The sequence below is a fragment of the Periophthalmus magnuspinnatus genome, chromosome 8 (assembly GCF_009829125.3).
Source record: "Periophthalmus magnuspinnatus isolate fPerMag1 chromosome 8, fPerMag1.2.pri, whole genome shotgun sequence".
Lineage (NCBI taxonomy): Eukaryota > Metazoa > Chordata > Actinopteri > Gobiiformes > Gobiidae > Periophthalmus > Periophthalmus magnuspinnatus.
This window is the reverse complement of record NC_047133.1, coordinates 9,041,744-9,058,513: the sequence shown is the minus strand read 5'-3', so window position 1 is coordinate 9,058,513 and position 16,770 is coordinate 9,041,744. Positions and strand designations below refer to the sequence as shown.

Genomic DNA, 16,770 nt, shown 5'->3' with positions numbered 1-16,770 from the left:
AGAGTTAAAGGGACATTTTAAGAGTGAACAAACAGTAAACACAGACTTGTATCCATAGCGATGACGGTGAATGTAATGTAATATTCACCAGAGCAGACAATGCTCTGAACCTAAATGTAAATGAATTTCATCCTCATTTGTCTTAAGAGCTGGTTGACTGGAGCTGAGGAATTTGCTTAGCCTTGTACGTGCACTGCCAAAAGTAAACATTACAAGTTTAATTTACCTAAATTTTGAAGGTCTGTCTGTGTGTTGACTTGTGTTAAAGAAGACATCCTGTGCTGTCGTCTGCTGTTTATGACATTAGTGCATCATAATGTTATATTTTTAACTTTTTCAGTCGCAATATTCATCTAAAATTACTTAATAAAATAAACAAGTCCACTAAAATAACTACACAATGCTGCCAAATCCTACGTGTGTCACCAATTAAGAAAATAAAATTGGAAAGTACATCACAGTGGGCGTGCACTGGTGGTGGTGAAAACAGGGGTAGATCAGACCAATGATGTCTTGAAGTCAGGGGAATAAAGATTCCTCAAACATGCATGAATCATGCTAAATACAACTTTGAGAGGGTAAATGTTGAGGGAAAACAGCTGTAACATTGTTAAAAGCTCTGAAAAGTTGATTTTGCAGTGTCTTTAAAGATACTTTGTTTTTGATCAGTGTTATTACGTCTGATATGGATTTTCTGAGCTGATACCCATATCCAATATTTGACTTGCTGTTGTGGCTGATAGAGGAGGCTTGTGTTACTTGTTAATAAAGTTAATAAAATCTTTAATTAATTACCATCTGTAGTAAGAGTAGTAATGAAAGTCCACTTTGAAAAATAAAATTATTCAAAGTTGAATGAGTGCAAATGGCATTTTCACAAGATTCACTTATCTAAATCTTCAGAGACTGACAGAGCATCCTGTAACAAAAAAGAATAAATTAATCATACCTTTTATGTCAGTGTTAGACTTATTATTAACAACTTATAACAACCAACTTACTTTTTCATTTTTGCTCTTGTTGTGAGAACAAGTCAAGTATTTCAGACATTCTTCTCGAATCTGCAATAATCAATACAATAACAGTATTTATGGATGTCACTATATTGAACTGTAGTGTTGGGCTTATTGTGAGAAGGAACATCAGTTTTGTATTTTATTTCATTACAGCTGTCTAATAGACCACCATTCCTCTCATATCCTTTATCAGTCAAACCTCCGAATCAAGTAAAATTAAATATAGATAACTCAAATAATAATAACGAACTGTATGTAAGATTTAAATCTAAACAAAAAACATGGCTCAACTCTGTCCTCAGGTGTGGTAGGAATGGTCAAATATAAATAATCAGTATATATTTTCAAGTTAAATATATTTTTTACATATTACAATTATAATGCAGATTTATTATGGTTACAAAAACATGGACATGATGGCCACGTTAGTCATGTTATAATTTGGTGTTTTGGTTTTCAACACAGTTATCCAACACCATTAACCAATCAGAAAGCAGAATTTATTTGGGTTGCCAGTTTCAATACTGAAATGTAGTTAGTTTAAACCTAAAAGGATTCTCTCTGATCTCAATCGTCACCCCAAGAGCTTCAGCTAATCATATATCAGAGCTAGTGCAGCCTCTGCAGCTCAGTGAATGAATTCTGGAGGTTCTGAGCTTTAACATAAGGCCTGTCCATACACTGAGAATGACTTGTGTCTTCTTTCGGCAGGTCAAGGCTCTGGCAACACGGGTTCATGTTTAAATTAATTTCAAAATTCTCCAGTTTATTATTTCTTCTGTAATAGGATTGTTTTTTTTAACAGTTTAATCCTGACATCTCTATATCTGTGTGACAGCTGCAGCTACCTCTCTGTTGAGCAAACAGTGGACAATGTAGAGGAAGGTTCCCTGCTGCGAGTTGAAGACGATGAAGAGGATTTGGAGGATCAGGTCTGTTTGGTACAGACCCAAAATCCAGGTACAGCCCAGAATCACAAACTGAGCCAAGATCTTGAACAGCACCAGTCTGAAACAATAACCCTATGTTAGGGACAATATTGAAAATTTGTGTCATGAAAAAAATAATTACGATGAATGATAAACAAAAAATACTTAGCATCTTTGGACTCAGAGGCACCACTCTTCATGTTGGCCAGTATAGTTCTCAGACTCCACAAAGTAGCAAAGAATAAGGCACAGTTCATCTGAAATTTAAAAAAAATGGCATATTTAGTCTGAGACAGATGGTAAATACTAAAACAATGCTATTATTATATGTTCAAAATGACCTAATAAACCATTTCACAAGTTATGTAAGCAAATGAGTATTGTTGTTGCTATGTTGAATACAAAAATACTCACTGCAAGAATAGCAATAACTGGCCCTGTTAAAGCCCAGTTGAAGTTACGAGTAGTTGACAACCAGCACCTGAAATGTAAAAGATTATAATATTCATCTAAGACTGATATGTGAATCCCTCTGAATTGAGTTCTGCACATCTATCTGGCTCTCACTAAAATCAGAACCAAAGATTGGAACGGTCAAACAAGTACTTTACACTGGTGGAAGCATCACCACAGCAGAACAAGCTGAACAATCATTCTTTTGGTTCGGTGTTCGCTTCCACCCAAGCCACACTGCTGCCCTGTGATTGATCAGTCTCGGGCCAATCACAAACAAACATTTGATGGACATTCTAAGATGGATTCCCAAGAGTTTGTGAACCCACAAAAGTCGTGAGAATTCATCTTGCTGGCAAGGTTAATATACTGAAAGATTAAGACAAGGACTTGTATTACTTACACTTCTGCCTCAGTGAGTCCATATCCAGGGTGGTAGACGGCAGCAGAGATCCCCACAATGACAGTGGGGACCCCATAGCCGATGGCGAACAGGGCGGGTTTGGGGAGGCCGTCTCTCTGGATCACTCGGACCTTGTTGAGCCCACGCACCAATAGGAAGAGTTGAATCGCCTCCAACTGCATCCATACGAAGCTGGACACCACCAGGAAGTGGAGAATGATTGCAACAGCCTTACAGCCCGCCTACACACAAAACACAAACATTATATAGCATTATATCAACCATACAAGTCAAAAAGGCTACAGGAAAAACTGGGTTCTATATATCCAACACAACTATTACATTTTCTATTGATTGTATTGCCCGGAGCAGAAGCTTAGTTCTTTTCATTATTTTTATGAGCAGAATTCAAGGCAGGTGATTGAAGCGCGTCATTTTACGATGTGCTCCTGGCTTCATCGTGACCGGGCCTGAGTTTAGACTGGAGCAGTGTCATATTGAGACATCTGTCACTAATTATGCTTAATTTATTTTATACAATAAAGTTTTTGCTTCCACACTATAATCTATAAGTAAGTTCATCTATGCAAGTGATCATATCCAGTACCGGTGTGTTGACAAAGAGGTCACTGAGGAGTAACAAGAGGTGGGACAGTCCCAGGTTCAGACACAGGTGGAGGCGAGCGCTGTTGTTTATTTTGGGGTTCCAGCTGCACAGAAGGAAGGTGAGAATGGCCAGAACAAAGAAGAAGAGACCAATAGCCACGCAGATCCGGTTCAACAAGACCAAGAAGTCATTCGGAGGAGGAGGCTGAAGAAGACAGAAACAGGTCTAATCAGGACAAAACACAATGTAAACATCTAAGCTTTTTTATGCAGTTCACACAGGTAAGTGAGGAATAACTCTGGACCACTGCAAATCATTTTAAATTAACTAGTTCAGGTGGGGTTTTTTTTCATTTTCACTGTAAAAATCAAGTCCAGAGCCTGGGGTCATGGCATTTTCTCTTATTTTGTCTTCAAGTTCCTTATAGCAATCTGAAGAGTTCCAGACACACATTTTTAAAAAGAAAGTAGAATGGTTTCCTAAGCTAAGATTGGTCTAAAATAAGAATCAGGGTTACATCAGAGCAGTGATATTTTGCAGTGACATCACGCTGGAGATGGCACCACATCGATGAACTGAAAAACTGTGAGCTAATGCTATAGATAGCTCATGATATGAGAGGAGCTTCTTCTAATGTAGATGCTTCATCACAGACAGACCTGGACTTGTGTTTTGTTTCATTCACACATGTTTAACACACAAACCTTGCATAATTAGGCTGAGTTCAGAAAACACTCTGTTCCACCTTGTGATGTCATATGGTAATACAGGAAGTGGTCCACTGTTTTAAACTCTATTTCCAACTTCACTAGAATCATTTGGATGATTTCAGACCTGGAATTGCCCATCTCTACTGAACTAAAGGTAAAAGGTAGCTGTTAAGTTGAAAATTACTGCTTCATGACATCATAAGGTGGAACAAAGCATTTTGAGTTTTGGAGATGTAGACAGAGTAATAATAAAGGATTACTCAAACTAAATGAAACAAAACATAACTCCAGGTATGCTGCTGCTGATGGTGACTTTGATGAGGTAACAGCATTATAACATGGCTTAAAGTTCAAAAGAATCAACTTTGCATATTATATTACCTTTAACAGCAAAAAATGACTTTGTTTCAGTACAAAGTGACTAAGTTCCAGCTAACCTTTGACGTTTATGGTCAGACTGGATAAAAACAAAACTCAGATTAAAGTCTAACGTGAGTAACAGAGCTTCAGAAAGAGCAGTGCCTCAACTAACCTTCACCCCTTCCAGGGAATGTTGAAGGCATCAGCTGTGTCAATATGAGCTCTGAAAATACTGGACCAAATTTTGAGGGAAATATTTGGCTAGAGGACAGTTTTGTGTTACCTCCCCGATCTGCAGGATGAGGGCAAAGGTGGAGAGGTGGGAGCAGCTACAGACGGTGGATTTTGGGTCGGTGTAGGAGACCCAGCAGCCCTCCTCTGACCACCCCAAAGTCGCAGGCTCCTCTTTCTTTTCTTCTTCTCCTCTCAGAGTCTTCATTATTGGCTCAATGTCTACCTTCCAGTACACACATGTCACCGATCCTGAATCTGGGGTCATCTAAAGAGAGACACATGCTTTCAAAAGGAAATGTCATGTTAGGGACTTCCAAGAGATATTCTGGAAAGAACCTCAATAAAAAATGATTCCTTGTACTTGTATTTGTACTTAGTATTGTCTAGTAGTATTCAGGCTTGAGTAAAGTTTGGGTTACTCCAGAATTTAGTCCCAGTCCTGGTTAAATAAATAACATATTGCAATATTACCCGAAAAAGGTTGCCAGGAGCGTCTCTGCACTTTTTCAGAGAACCAGAACTAGCCAGACAGCTCCGTGAAAAGAATCTACAAGTCAAATCCTCCAACTAAGGTAGTCCTGACCAAACATAGCTCAAGATCTGGATATGAGCCCCACTACTTCTAACAGTTTTCCCCGTGGCATTAAAGGATGGGTCAAATGCAGAAGACAAATTAACCATAATCTTAACCATAGACTGTATATATAAATGTACTGAGCTAATGTGCTAGTAAAACAGGACCGCGGCAGCTTCCGGCTCAATCGACTCTGGTTTCAATTCACTTAACATTGAAAAACTGTCACCCCTCTCTTTGTAACTGCTGCAGTGAGCCTCATCATTTTGGTCTTAAAATGTTCATATTAACCCTGTCTAAATGAGTCTGGTCTTTTTATTTCACTATTGTGTCCGTAAATTATGTCACACTCCTTTAGTCCATTTCTTTGTACGGTTTATGACCTTAACCTAAGACGCATTTGTCCTGCAGTACCCTGTTGTGTTGAATGGTGAAGTTGACTGGTTCTGTCAGATTGGTGTTGTTCATTGTGGGAAGAAACGCGGTAAAAACATCAGAGGCAAATTCTGATGTTGCTTGATTTTCAGATTGAAAATACAGATGGCTGAGGAGGCTGTCCATGCCGCTCAGAGACAGAAACACTGCTGCTGCCCAACCTGCAAGAAAGAGGTCAAAAAAGCACTTTAGATGTACTGCCCCCTCCGCACCAGACAAGTTAAAGCCCCTGTACCTGTTTTTTTTATGTATTTGAGCAAAATGTGTCCCAGTTTGCCCCTGTACAGATGTATTGTATAAGCAAGTCTATTGTGTACTGTCTGCATCTAATTATTAAGCATTATATTGTCAGAGAATTAGGAAATCCGGTAGCATGATAGCTTTTGTTAGCGTTACCGTAATGGCAAACTCATGCTCTGGTCTCTGAAAGTTGTGAAAAGCTCTTATAGCACTTATAAACTCATTGCAATGAATAATTAGGATGTTCAGATGTACAAGGTAAATGAGGAATAACTTTGGATGAATGAATTAGCCCTGTTTTTCACGTTTTTAAGACATGTAAAATAATAGCCTAGCCAAAAAACTGTGACATTTTTACTTTTTCAAAAATGTCAACATCTGCTGGACAATTAAAAAAATAATTATTTATATGATTAATACAGAAATTAAAAACACCCTTGCTTCCTGAAGGTTTTGAATTTTACCATTGTTGTTTTCCGCCAGGCTCTCCATATTGATCTCCATGATGTTTCCATTGGCAGTCAGAGGGAAACGCTTTGATTTGTTGACACCAGGGCCAAACTTTACCAGGTTTAAGTCTATTACAAGACAAGGCACATGTCAAATTTTCTTCGGGATGAATAAAGTATCTATCTGTGTGTGTTTGAGTATTGTAAAGTCTAGGTGGTTTCCAGATTTTAGAAAGTGATGATACTCCCAGACGGGGGGTATTCCCTTGATTGATTACATTGTGTTTTCCCATGAAATATCTAAATCCCATAAATCAATGTATTTCAAAACAAAAATCTCAGTTTTTACAACCCATCTGTATTAAATAAAACAAATATAAATGCTGGGTTTCAGATGACATCACTGCATTCTACAGGCCAATAATGTTTAACACAGATGGGCGCAGCTGAAAAGAATATAGTACAAACGCAGATTTCTGTTGTAATACAGTGAGTTCTAGGGTCTACCACATATAGAAATGATTCGGTTAAACATTTGTGAGTTTGCCTTTTGGATATATCATGGCAAAGTACAATGTGATTAATATGGAAACCTGAAACCCATGAATAGACGAAGGCGACAGTGATAATACTAAGTTACCAAATGTTGACGTGTTTAGCCTGAGTGTTAGCTTCTCTCCGACGTGCTGCAGTAGACTAGACATTAAACGCTCTGTGATGTCGAGGATGATACTTCCAGTCACTCCGTCTCCTGTACTGTTCACTCTCGGTGGACTGACGAATGGGCCGACACCTGCTATTTCCTTTAAAGGTGAGAGGTAGAATGTAATAGGACAGATTGTACAATTGATACTTTGCAGCTTTGAGTATTTAGCCGCGTTATAGTGCAAAACGTACCTGGAGGCGTGTTTTGTTTAATTCACACATGTTTGAGTAACTCTTTATTATTAGTTTGTTTACGTCTCCAAGGCTCAAAATGCTCTGTTCCACCTTGTTATGTCATGAAGTGGTAGTTTCCAAGTTAACAGCTACCCTTGACATTTGTTCAGTGGAGGTCAGCAATTCCAGGGCTTAAATGATCCAAATGATTACAGTGAAGGTGTATGGAGTTTAAAAACACAGTGGAGCACTTGCTGCATTACCACATGATGACATCACAAGGTGGAACAGAGTGTTTTCAGGGTTTATGCAGGGTTTGTGTGTTAAACATGTGTGAATGAAACAAAAGACAACTCCAGGTACGTTTGTGATGAGGAAACGACATCAGAAAAGCAGGTCAGAACATGAACATAACCTATTTAGAATATTTTTGTTTACACATTTTTAAAGGGTCTTATTCCTCCTGTTGGATCTTACCATGGAAGCTGCGAAAATATTTACAAGCATCTGGAAAGTAAGAAATAGGAAAGGTTACAAAATAAAATGTATGACTTCGTGCTGTACGTTGTTGTGTTCAAACCAACCGCCTCAGTTAAGAAATCCCCTTTGCTTTCTTTCACTTGCTCGTCGATGAATGCAAAAAACGCCATTTCTTTAGTCTGCCCCTGGATCGAATAAAGTATCAGTGTTATTTTTACCTGTATGCAGTTTTATTGGAAGTTTTGTTATATCCATAGACTGTATGGATGGACACAGCTAACACGCTAGCCACCGCGTTCATGGCGCGCGCTTCGCGCGCTTCCAGCTCCATCAACCCTGGCTCCAATTCACTTTACATTGGAAAACTCTCGCCCCTCTCTCTGTAAGTGCTGCAATGAGCTTCATCATTTTGGTCTTAAAATGTTCTTATTAATCCGCTCTACATGATCCTGGGATTTTTATTTCGCTATTGTGTCTGTAAGTGTGTTTGTCCCGCTAGTATTAGCGACAGGTTTGATTGACAGTGTTGCCTGCTTCCTGCTAAATCAGTGATGTGGGTCGGAAGAGGTGTTACTTTCAACAGCCTCGCCCCGGATTGGCTCATTGGTTGCTATGACACTCGCGGTTGGAATTCCAAATATGGAACTTGGCTCTAAATATCGCCGCTATAACTGCTAGCCTCGATGAGCTTCAACACTATGGGCGACGTCACACTCATTTAGTCCACTTCTTTAAACAGTCTATGATTATATCTAAAATTCAACATTCCTTGCAAGAGAAAATTTCATTCTGTCAACTGGAAACAAGTTTTTAGAGTGAACACGTTTTGCAACCAACCCAAGAGGCTTCTTCAGTTCTGACAGGGTTCTCTAAGTCACTGTCTTATATCTATCTGAGAGGGAGGCGCTAACTACACTGAAAGTACCTTGGAAGGGATAAAGGCAATCAGAGGGACTGCTCTCTTCAACTGTCCTCAAGTTAGACTCCAGTCTGGACCATAGACTGTATAAAGAAGTGGACTAAGGCAGTGTCATGCCGGCCATAGTGTTCAACTCCAGTCAAATGAAGCTCATCGAGGTTAGAGGTTATAGGGATAAAGTTGAAGCCAAGTTCCATATTTGGAATTCCAACCTCAAGTATCATAGCAACCAAAGAGTCAATCCAGAGTGAGACTGATGAAGGTAACGCCCCTTAGCAACGCTGTCAATCAAACCTGTTCATATGTTGATTTATAGACTCATGTAGAGTGGATCAATACGAACATTTTTAGACCAAAATAACGAGGCTCCCTGCAGCAGTAACAGAGAGAGGGGCGACAGTTTTTTAATAGGAAGTCAGAGTCGATGGAGCCAGAAGCGCCCATGATCACTTCCTATTTAAAACGCGCCGGCTAGTGCGTTAGCTATGTCATCAGTTAATGGGTTTTATGCCATTAAATCTACTTGATCAAGCACAAAACAAAGCACAAAAGTGTAATCAAAATGTGAGAAGGATAAAACTTTTTTTTACCTCAGAAACACTCAGCTCATCCAAAACAACCGTCACATCTGTTGAAGTTTATAAATACACATTAACCAACAAAAGCATCAACACAATCATATTCATATCTGATTTGGAACAGTAGAGGAATGGATGAGTTTGTTGTTTTCATCTCACAGATCAGTGTGTTGGACCTACTTTTACACACAGAGTCTTCAGTCCATATAATTCCAGTGGAGGAAAAATGTCCATCTGAACAAGCACAGTTGTAAGTCCCGAATTTGTTGAAGCAAATACTCAGTGGGCCACATACATCTGGAGTCTCTGTGCACTCGTTAATGTCTGCGAACACACCAAAACATATAAGTTATGTATGACAGGTATTATCAGGGCTTTATACTTCATATCTTTTTGCATGAGGCACAGTAACACTTTGTTTACATGCACACCAAGATGTGTTATTTTATTTTTTATTCATTTTATTTATTTAATTCATAAAATACAAAAAGACATCAACAGTATCATGAAAGTTAAACATACAAAAAAAGTCTCATAGTCCAAAAAATATGGTAATAATCAGATATAAGAGTGTGAGTCATTTTTGTGGTGCTGGTACCAACAGCAATTTATAATGATTTTTTAGGTTTCATGTTAATGTGTGTATGTTAAATTTTACCTTACCTTAAATAATACCTTATTCCACCGCACCCACTTTTTGGTTGTAAATTCTGCTAGGCAGGAATCATTTGGATGATTTCAGCTCTGAAATTGCCCATTTCTACTAAAGGTGAAAGGAGCTGTTAGCTTGAAAACTACAGCTTTGTGACATCTCAAGGTGGAAAAGAGCATTTTGAGCTTTGGAGATGTAGACAAATAATGCAGGTATTTTTGATGAGGTAACAACATTATGACATGACTAAGAGCTCACACAAGTCAATTTTGAATAATTTAGGACCTTTAAATTTCACGCTGTATTGCAGTTACAGTTCCTCTGGTTCAGGGGGATGATCATGGGTGGAGGTTCAAGCTACAGCTATTACACCCCCCTGACCTCCTCCCTCTCTAGACTTCACTTCTGCAGATATGGCCCCAGTGAATGTAATGTTCTTTACCAACGCAGAGGTTCGTGGGGCTGGGCTCTTGGGCAGCATCTTCCGTTCTGAAGCCTGTGTCACATACGCAGCTCCACAGACCAGGGCTGTTTATGCACACAGCATTCGGGACACACAGCGTCTCGTTCACACACTCGTCAATATCTGAAAACAACAAAATAGGCAGAGATATTGTGATGACTGATTATAGCAATAAAGAAAATAAAACCTGAATGCTGTATTGAGTTACCCATGCAGCTGTGGGTGGTTTAGGGTAATTAACTCATCACAAGGTTCAAGCTACAGCTGTTGCCGGAGCCTCCTCCCGCCTCCCTCCCTCTCAACGGTTCAACTGACAAAACCTCAGTGCTTTAAGGACCTCCATCACAGTAAAGTCAGCTAGCCTGTCTCCTTTCATCCATATCCATTTTCCTATAAGCCTGGTTCGTTTTATAAGATTGTTGGATGTTGCACTACATGACCTGAGGGATTTAAATCATGCTACAGCAGTCGTGGGTACAGCGAAAGTTTGGAGCGAATATCAGGCTCCAGGCTCTGTGTGGTAACGTGTCACTAGCTGAAACTAATGCTACATACAAGCAGTACTTCCGCATTTATAAAAGTTAGAAAATTAAAGGGAATCGGTTTAGAGAGGGTCCCATTCTGCAGACACAGTGAGAGGACAACTCACTCTGAGATCAAGATTCCAAAATATCACACTTGATATCAGCTGCAGCTCGTCTTTGGTCGTAAGATGATTTTAAGTTTGATCTTTGTCCTGATCTCACTCCGAGACCTACGACCCACAACATTTAGCTACAACTCAAACTTTTCCCCACGATCAGAAAACATATCATGCTGTGGACACCCGGCTTAACACCAGCAGGTGAACTACACTAATGTGAACATCCAAAAACATCCAGATGCTCTTGGTCGACTTCAGTTAAGTTTATATATCCGACACAATAAATATCTGCTAACTAACTGCTGTGACTCCCACCACTCTTTTTCCATCTCACTCAGCGCTGGAGTCCCACAGGGCTGCATGCTGAGCCCCCTGCAGTTCTGACAGTACACAGTTCTTTGGGGGTCTAAAAAGAAAGTGGGGACTTGCCTCTTCAGTTAGTCATCACTGTGCTGCCTGGAGGAACTGGGAATATTTCTTTATACAGTGGATCATGAGAAGCGTGAATGTAATGTGTTTTACCGACACAGGGGTTTGAGGGACTGGGCTCCTGGGTATCATCAGTCACTCTGAAGCCTGTGTCACATGCACAGCTCCACAGACCAGGGGTGTTTGTGCACGTAGCATTGGGACCACACTGCATCTCATTCAAACACTCATCAATATCTGAAAGCAAAACGCATTGTAAAAGTAAAGGCATTGTGATGATTGAATTCGTCCAAATATACTCTGTATGGGGTTACCAATGCAGTTGTATGCATCTGGACTGCTTGGAGTCATAGTCCATTCCAAATCATATCCTGTAACACAGGAGCATCTGCCTATTGAATCACATTGAGCGAGAGGACCACAGGAGTCTGGTTTACACACAGAATGACCTAAAGAAAAGAAGCAACAGTTGTTACTGTGGCGTACGCTTTGCTCAAAGATATGTGTGATATGTAATATAATCTAAAACATGCAGAATCCTTCAACTATAGAGCTAAAGAGACAAGAAATCATCATCATTACTTAAAGATCTTGGTACTTGTCATGGTACAGACTTTAATACTCCTCTAAACACTGGACACTGCATTGGCTGAAGTCATGAGAGTGACTGTGGACAGTGATAATGTCAAAGCACCAGTGTCTCAAACCAGTGAACCAGTGACACTAAGGCTCACACAGGACACAACAAACTCAGGCAAAAATCTATATTAAAGTCTGAGGTGTTAAGATAGCAGCAGTTAAAAGTTATGAAGTGCTAATATTGATTATAGTAAAAGATTTGGAAAGGTTTTACGTTAAAAATATTTATAGCTACAGCTTTATGTAAAAGAGTAACTAAGAGATACTTTGGCTCCATCTTGTCATCGTGTATATACTGCATAAGTGCATAGGGGGCGCTCTTGAGAGCTCATCAAAGTCAAAGATAGTTTTAATTAATAGTTTAAAAACATTAAATGGGGCACATGTGAAAAGTAATAGCAAGAAAGAGAAAAATGTGATGATTGTGAAGAGGAACAAATTGTATTTTTTATTAAAATTTTGAAAGATCAAAAACAGGAAGAAAAGGGAAAAAGCACAGTGACAGATTTTTACAGTTTTAAAATTGTTATGGAAGAAGGTGATTGTAATATGCTTACATACAAAGTAGCTCGCATCAGGGCCTGGATTTGTGGATGGGTTGTAGATGTAGAAGTTGCCAGGACATAGAACAATACTGATGCTGAAAGTCACACCTGAACAGTCCGTCATAGTCGACATGAACGCTGGCACTGCAGTTGCTGTTGGCATCTGGGTGTCAGGGACGTTCACGCCCAGTCGGACTATATTGGGTCTAGGATCTAAAGTACACCGTGACCAAATGACGTCTCCCCCGATCCCTACAAAGCGCCACCACTTCCCAACAAGAAAAGAGTTGTCATAATAACCACTCAATGGCAGTGACTCTATTGCTTTGAGATTGCAGTTTCTCCATGAATCACTGATATTAGTGTAGGAATCACAGGTGCCTGTCAACACAAGCAAAATGATATATTTTCAGTGTTACATCTGCAGTGATTTACAGCTATTAAAATAATAATAATAATAATAATAATAATAATAATAATAATAATAATAATAATAATAATAATAATAATAAATGCTGAAGATTTAGTAGGCCTAAATTTTTTGGCCAAAGAAGTTTGACAAGCGGAGGAGACTACCCAGGCTACAGTTCCCACAGCATGGTTTCTCACATTTAGAAACACATGTTATGGATTCTTGTGGTTTTAATTCCCTTTTAATCAAATGAAACATAAAACGCACATCAGTGGCTTCACAGAGGAACAAATGCAAGAGCAGCTACTTAAAAAAAAGGCCTTAGCTCACTCAGATTGCGAAGTTTTTTGTTTTGTTTTTTGCCAAAAAACATAATCTCAAAAAGGGTGAGTGTAGTATGTAATTTTAATTTTTTTTTATTTTTTCACATTTTCTAACTCAAAATAATGTCTACATGTGGAAAATATAGTTTCTAATGAGACACTTAGACACTGGCATTCCCTTTGCTGTCCATGAGGTGAATGAACAGTCAAAGTAAACAAATGAGGTCCTAATCCCCATGAATCATGTTAATTTGCCATCTGTTTGTTGAAAACACAGTTTAACACTAGAGCAATTCTGGTGATGGTTTATAGGCTTAAAAAGTGTGAAGTAGTCAGCGAAGACAACTCTGGGTCAGTGGATTTATGAAACAAGCGTGAAAGAATAAGATAAATAGAAAAGAAGATAGAGAAAAACATAAAAATGTTTAAATTGAAACAAGTAACATAAAATAAAAACATTGTACCAGGAGGATAAATGCTTTCTCCAAGTGTAGTAAATACACCTATAAAAAAGAGTTGTATTTTAATAATTGATTAAAAATACAGCATTGTCGATTTTTATAGCTCTTAACTTACCAATGAGATACAGAAAGAGGCTGCTCTTCATCTCGACCGCTTCAATCCACTGAGCACTGTTCACCGCATGAGGCTGGTGTGATTTTTACTTTTATTTATACGGACTGATCTGATGCAAAAACTCTTGTCAGATGCAAACGCTGAAGTCAAACTAGGGGTGGAGTAAATCAAATAAGATTAATCAAATTAAGGTACATAAGGTTTTCTACGCATGATTTGGTTTGGGATAGTATCTTTGGCAAATGTTTATCAAAGTTTTGCATCAGTTGAGTGTGAGCGTCTGGAAAAAGTTGAGCAGAAAATAATAATACAATAAAAATAATATTAACTTTAAGGATGGATGAGATAGTTTAGCCCTGTGTTCACTGAATATCGCTAACGCTTGTCTTTATACAGAGTGAAGGTGAGCAGTGTTGAAGTTCAGAAGGAACTATCGATCAGTACATCAAAACACTGCAACACATTCAACAAGAACAGCGCTCCACGCGAAACTTCACTTCCAGTTAAGACTTTATCCCAGGCCAGGACTCCCTTGAAAAAAGAGATTCTTAAATGTAAACGTGTTAAATTGTAAATGTTAAGATACAGTTTCATATTGTCAAGGCAAGGCAGGTTTGTTTGTATAGTACAATTGGTATACGTGGTACACAAGTAATTCAAAGTGCTTTAGAGAATAAGAAAGACATTAAAATCACAACACAACAAAACATAAATAATCATCATAAAATTAACATTAAAAGAGAAGAGTGGAGAATAAAAACCTTTCAGTCATATTCACAGCTAAACAGAACCATTTGGAGCCTGGATTTAAACATTGTCAAAGTAGAGGCCTGTCTCACATCTTCAGGACGACTGTTCCAGGTTTTAGCTGTATAAAATTGAAACGCTGATTCCCCATGTTTAGTCCTGACTCTGGGCACCAGCAGGAGGCCGGTCCCTGAAGTCCTCAGAGTGTGAGATGGTTCATATGACACTAACATGTGGCAGACGTACTTTGGTGCAGTGCAGTGACGAGACCTGAGCACAGGACACATGTGTGAAGTACTTTCTGGTTCTAGTGAGGACCCGAGCAGCAGTGTTCTGGATGTACTGCAGCTGTGTTAAGGCTCGTTTGGAGAGGCCAGTGAGCAGGACGTTACAGTAGTCTAACCTACTGGAGACAAATGCATGGATAAGTCTCTCCAAGTCTGGCTTTGACAATATAGCTTTGATTTCTGCAATGTTTTTAGATGATATAAAGCTGCAGATGTTATTGATTTGATGTGGCTGTTAAAGTTAAAGTCTGAGTCCATTATTACCCCTAGATTTCTCAACTGATTTGAAGGTTTTAGAGAGAGAGACTGAAGGTGGCTGCTAACACTTTCTTTGTTTCTGTGGGCCAAAGATGATGACGTGGTTTATTAAATTGAGTTTTATTACGTTTGTAAAGCTGGTTTTAAAGCTGCAGGTTACCCAACTTTATTGTCCTAAATGAGTACACTTTGTGGAAAATAAGTCTTAACTGCTCTGTAGGTGTACTGTCTGCATCTAGTAGTATTGTATCCATTGGAAGCCAAGGAAATGGTTTGTAATGATAATAATATAATCAACAAAGTAGAACCCAGCTTTGAATTAGGGACTAGAGCTTTAAGATAATATAAAAAGTACAACTGTGTGTTAGTCATTCCAAGTCTGTATACTGTTGTTTTTTTCTAGATAACTTGTGACAGAGGCTCTACGTAAAAAGAGTTGGAAACAGTCGACATCGTTGCCATGTAGAGCGTTTTATTGTTTGTTAAAAGACGCTTATTATGCAAACATACCTGGAGTTGTGTTTTGCTTTGTTCACGCTTGCTTCAGTAATCCATTATTCTAAAGCTGCAAGTTGCTTCAGCCCAATCCTTTTTCGGTTGCAATTATTTTTCAAAAAATGTGAACAAAGCATTTTTTTGTGATTCAAGATGACAACTTGAATGAATGAAGTTCATTTTGGTTACCCAGATTGTTGCACCAAAGGTAAAAATCCATACTTCTGCTGCACAGTAGAAACCATCACCGCACTCGTTTTGTGGTCAAATCTACATATCAGGTCATTTTCAAACACAGGACAGCACCATAGATTTTAATTGTAAAGCAAGTTAATCCTCATTTGTGTTAAAAGTAGGTTTTGACTGAAGCATGAGGATTTGCATGACCAATGAGACAAACAGCAGAAACTGAATCTCCTGTTGAAATAAGACAAACCAGGGGTCAGAAGCTGTCACGCTAAATAAAACCAGTAAGACTGTAAGACTAAGACGACCTATTCTTTCAATAAAATAATTTGTTTCAGCACTTTCACTTTTTGGCCTAGATTAGAATTATAATAGCAAAAAATAAATTGATCATTTGTCTGAAAAGATGTCTGTGTAATCCCTCTGTCCAGATGTGATCCATAGTAAAATAAAAATTCAACAGGACAAAAAGTTATTTGAGTGAAGACGCTTTTATAGGAGTTCTTCAGGACCTCGGTCTGGACCAAAATTGAAGAAGCAACTTGAGGGAGCAGCAAAAAACATCTTCACTCCTAAAACGTCTTGTCCATTTAACAGATTAAATTTTTCTGTTACTGTGGATCAGTCCTGGACCATTGAGGGTTTACAGACACCCCAATCTACTGTACATTTCCATCTCAAAGCCACCAACCACTCCTTTGAAGATGAGTGAGGTACAGATCTTAGTCAAAAAAAGCAAAATCGTTTGAGAGGGGCGATTTTTGTTAGGAGATAAATGATGTCTAAGGCCCCCATTCTTGTTTTTCCTATTTATCATTCCATCTTCAGGGCTGAATCAAATTAAGGAAA

General features: G+C 38.7%; 1 protein-coding gene across 1 annotated transcript; it reads right to left on the bottom strand.

The window, feature by feature from the left end:
• Window positions 1–762: 762 nt before the first annotated feature.
• Window positions 763–11,876, bottom strand: LOC117374730 (adhesion G protein-coupled receptor E2-like). Its single transcript, XM_055223815.1, has 18 exons — window positions 11,768–11,876; window positions 11,547–11,690; window positions 10,361–10,504; window positions 9,447–9,590; window positions 9,279–9,316; window positions 7,874–7,954; window positions 7,767–7,796; window positions 7,051–7,213; window positions 6,426–6,539; window positions 5,701–5,882; window positions 4,762–4,977; window positions 3,409–3,612; window positions 2,802–3,043; window positions 2,360–2,426; window positions 2,111–2,202; window positions 1,865–2,024; window positions 1,002–1,061; window positions 763–919 (listed from the first exon to the last, which is right to left on the bottom strand). Exons 1-18 carry the CDS (start codon window positions 11,802–11,804, stop codon window positions 884–886), a joined length of 2,154 nt encoding a protein of 717 aa, XP_055079790.1. The 5' UTR covers window positions 11,805–11,876; the 3' UTR covers window positions 763–883.
• Between the last annotated feature and the right edge of the window lie 4,894 nt (window positions 11,877–16,770).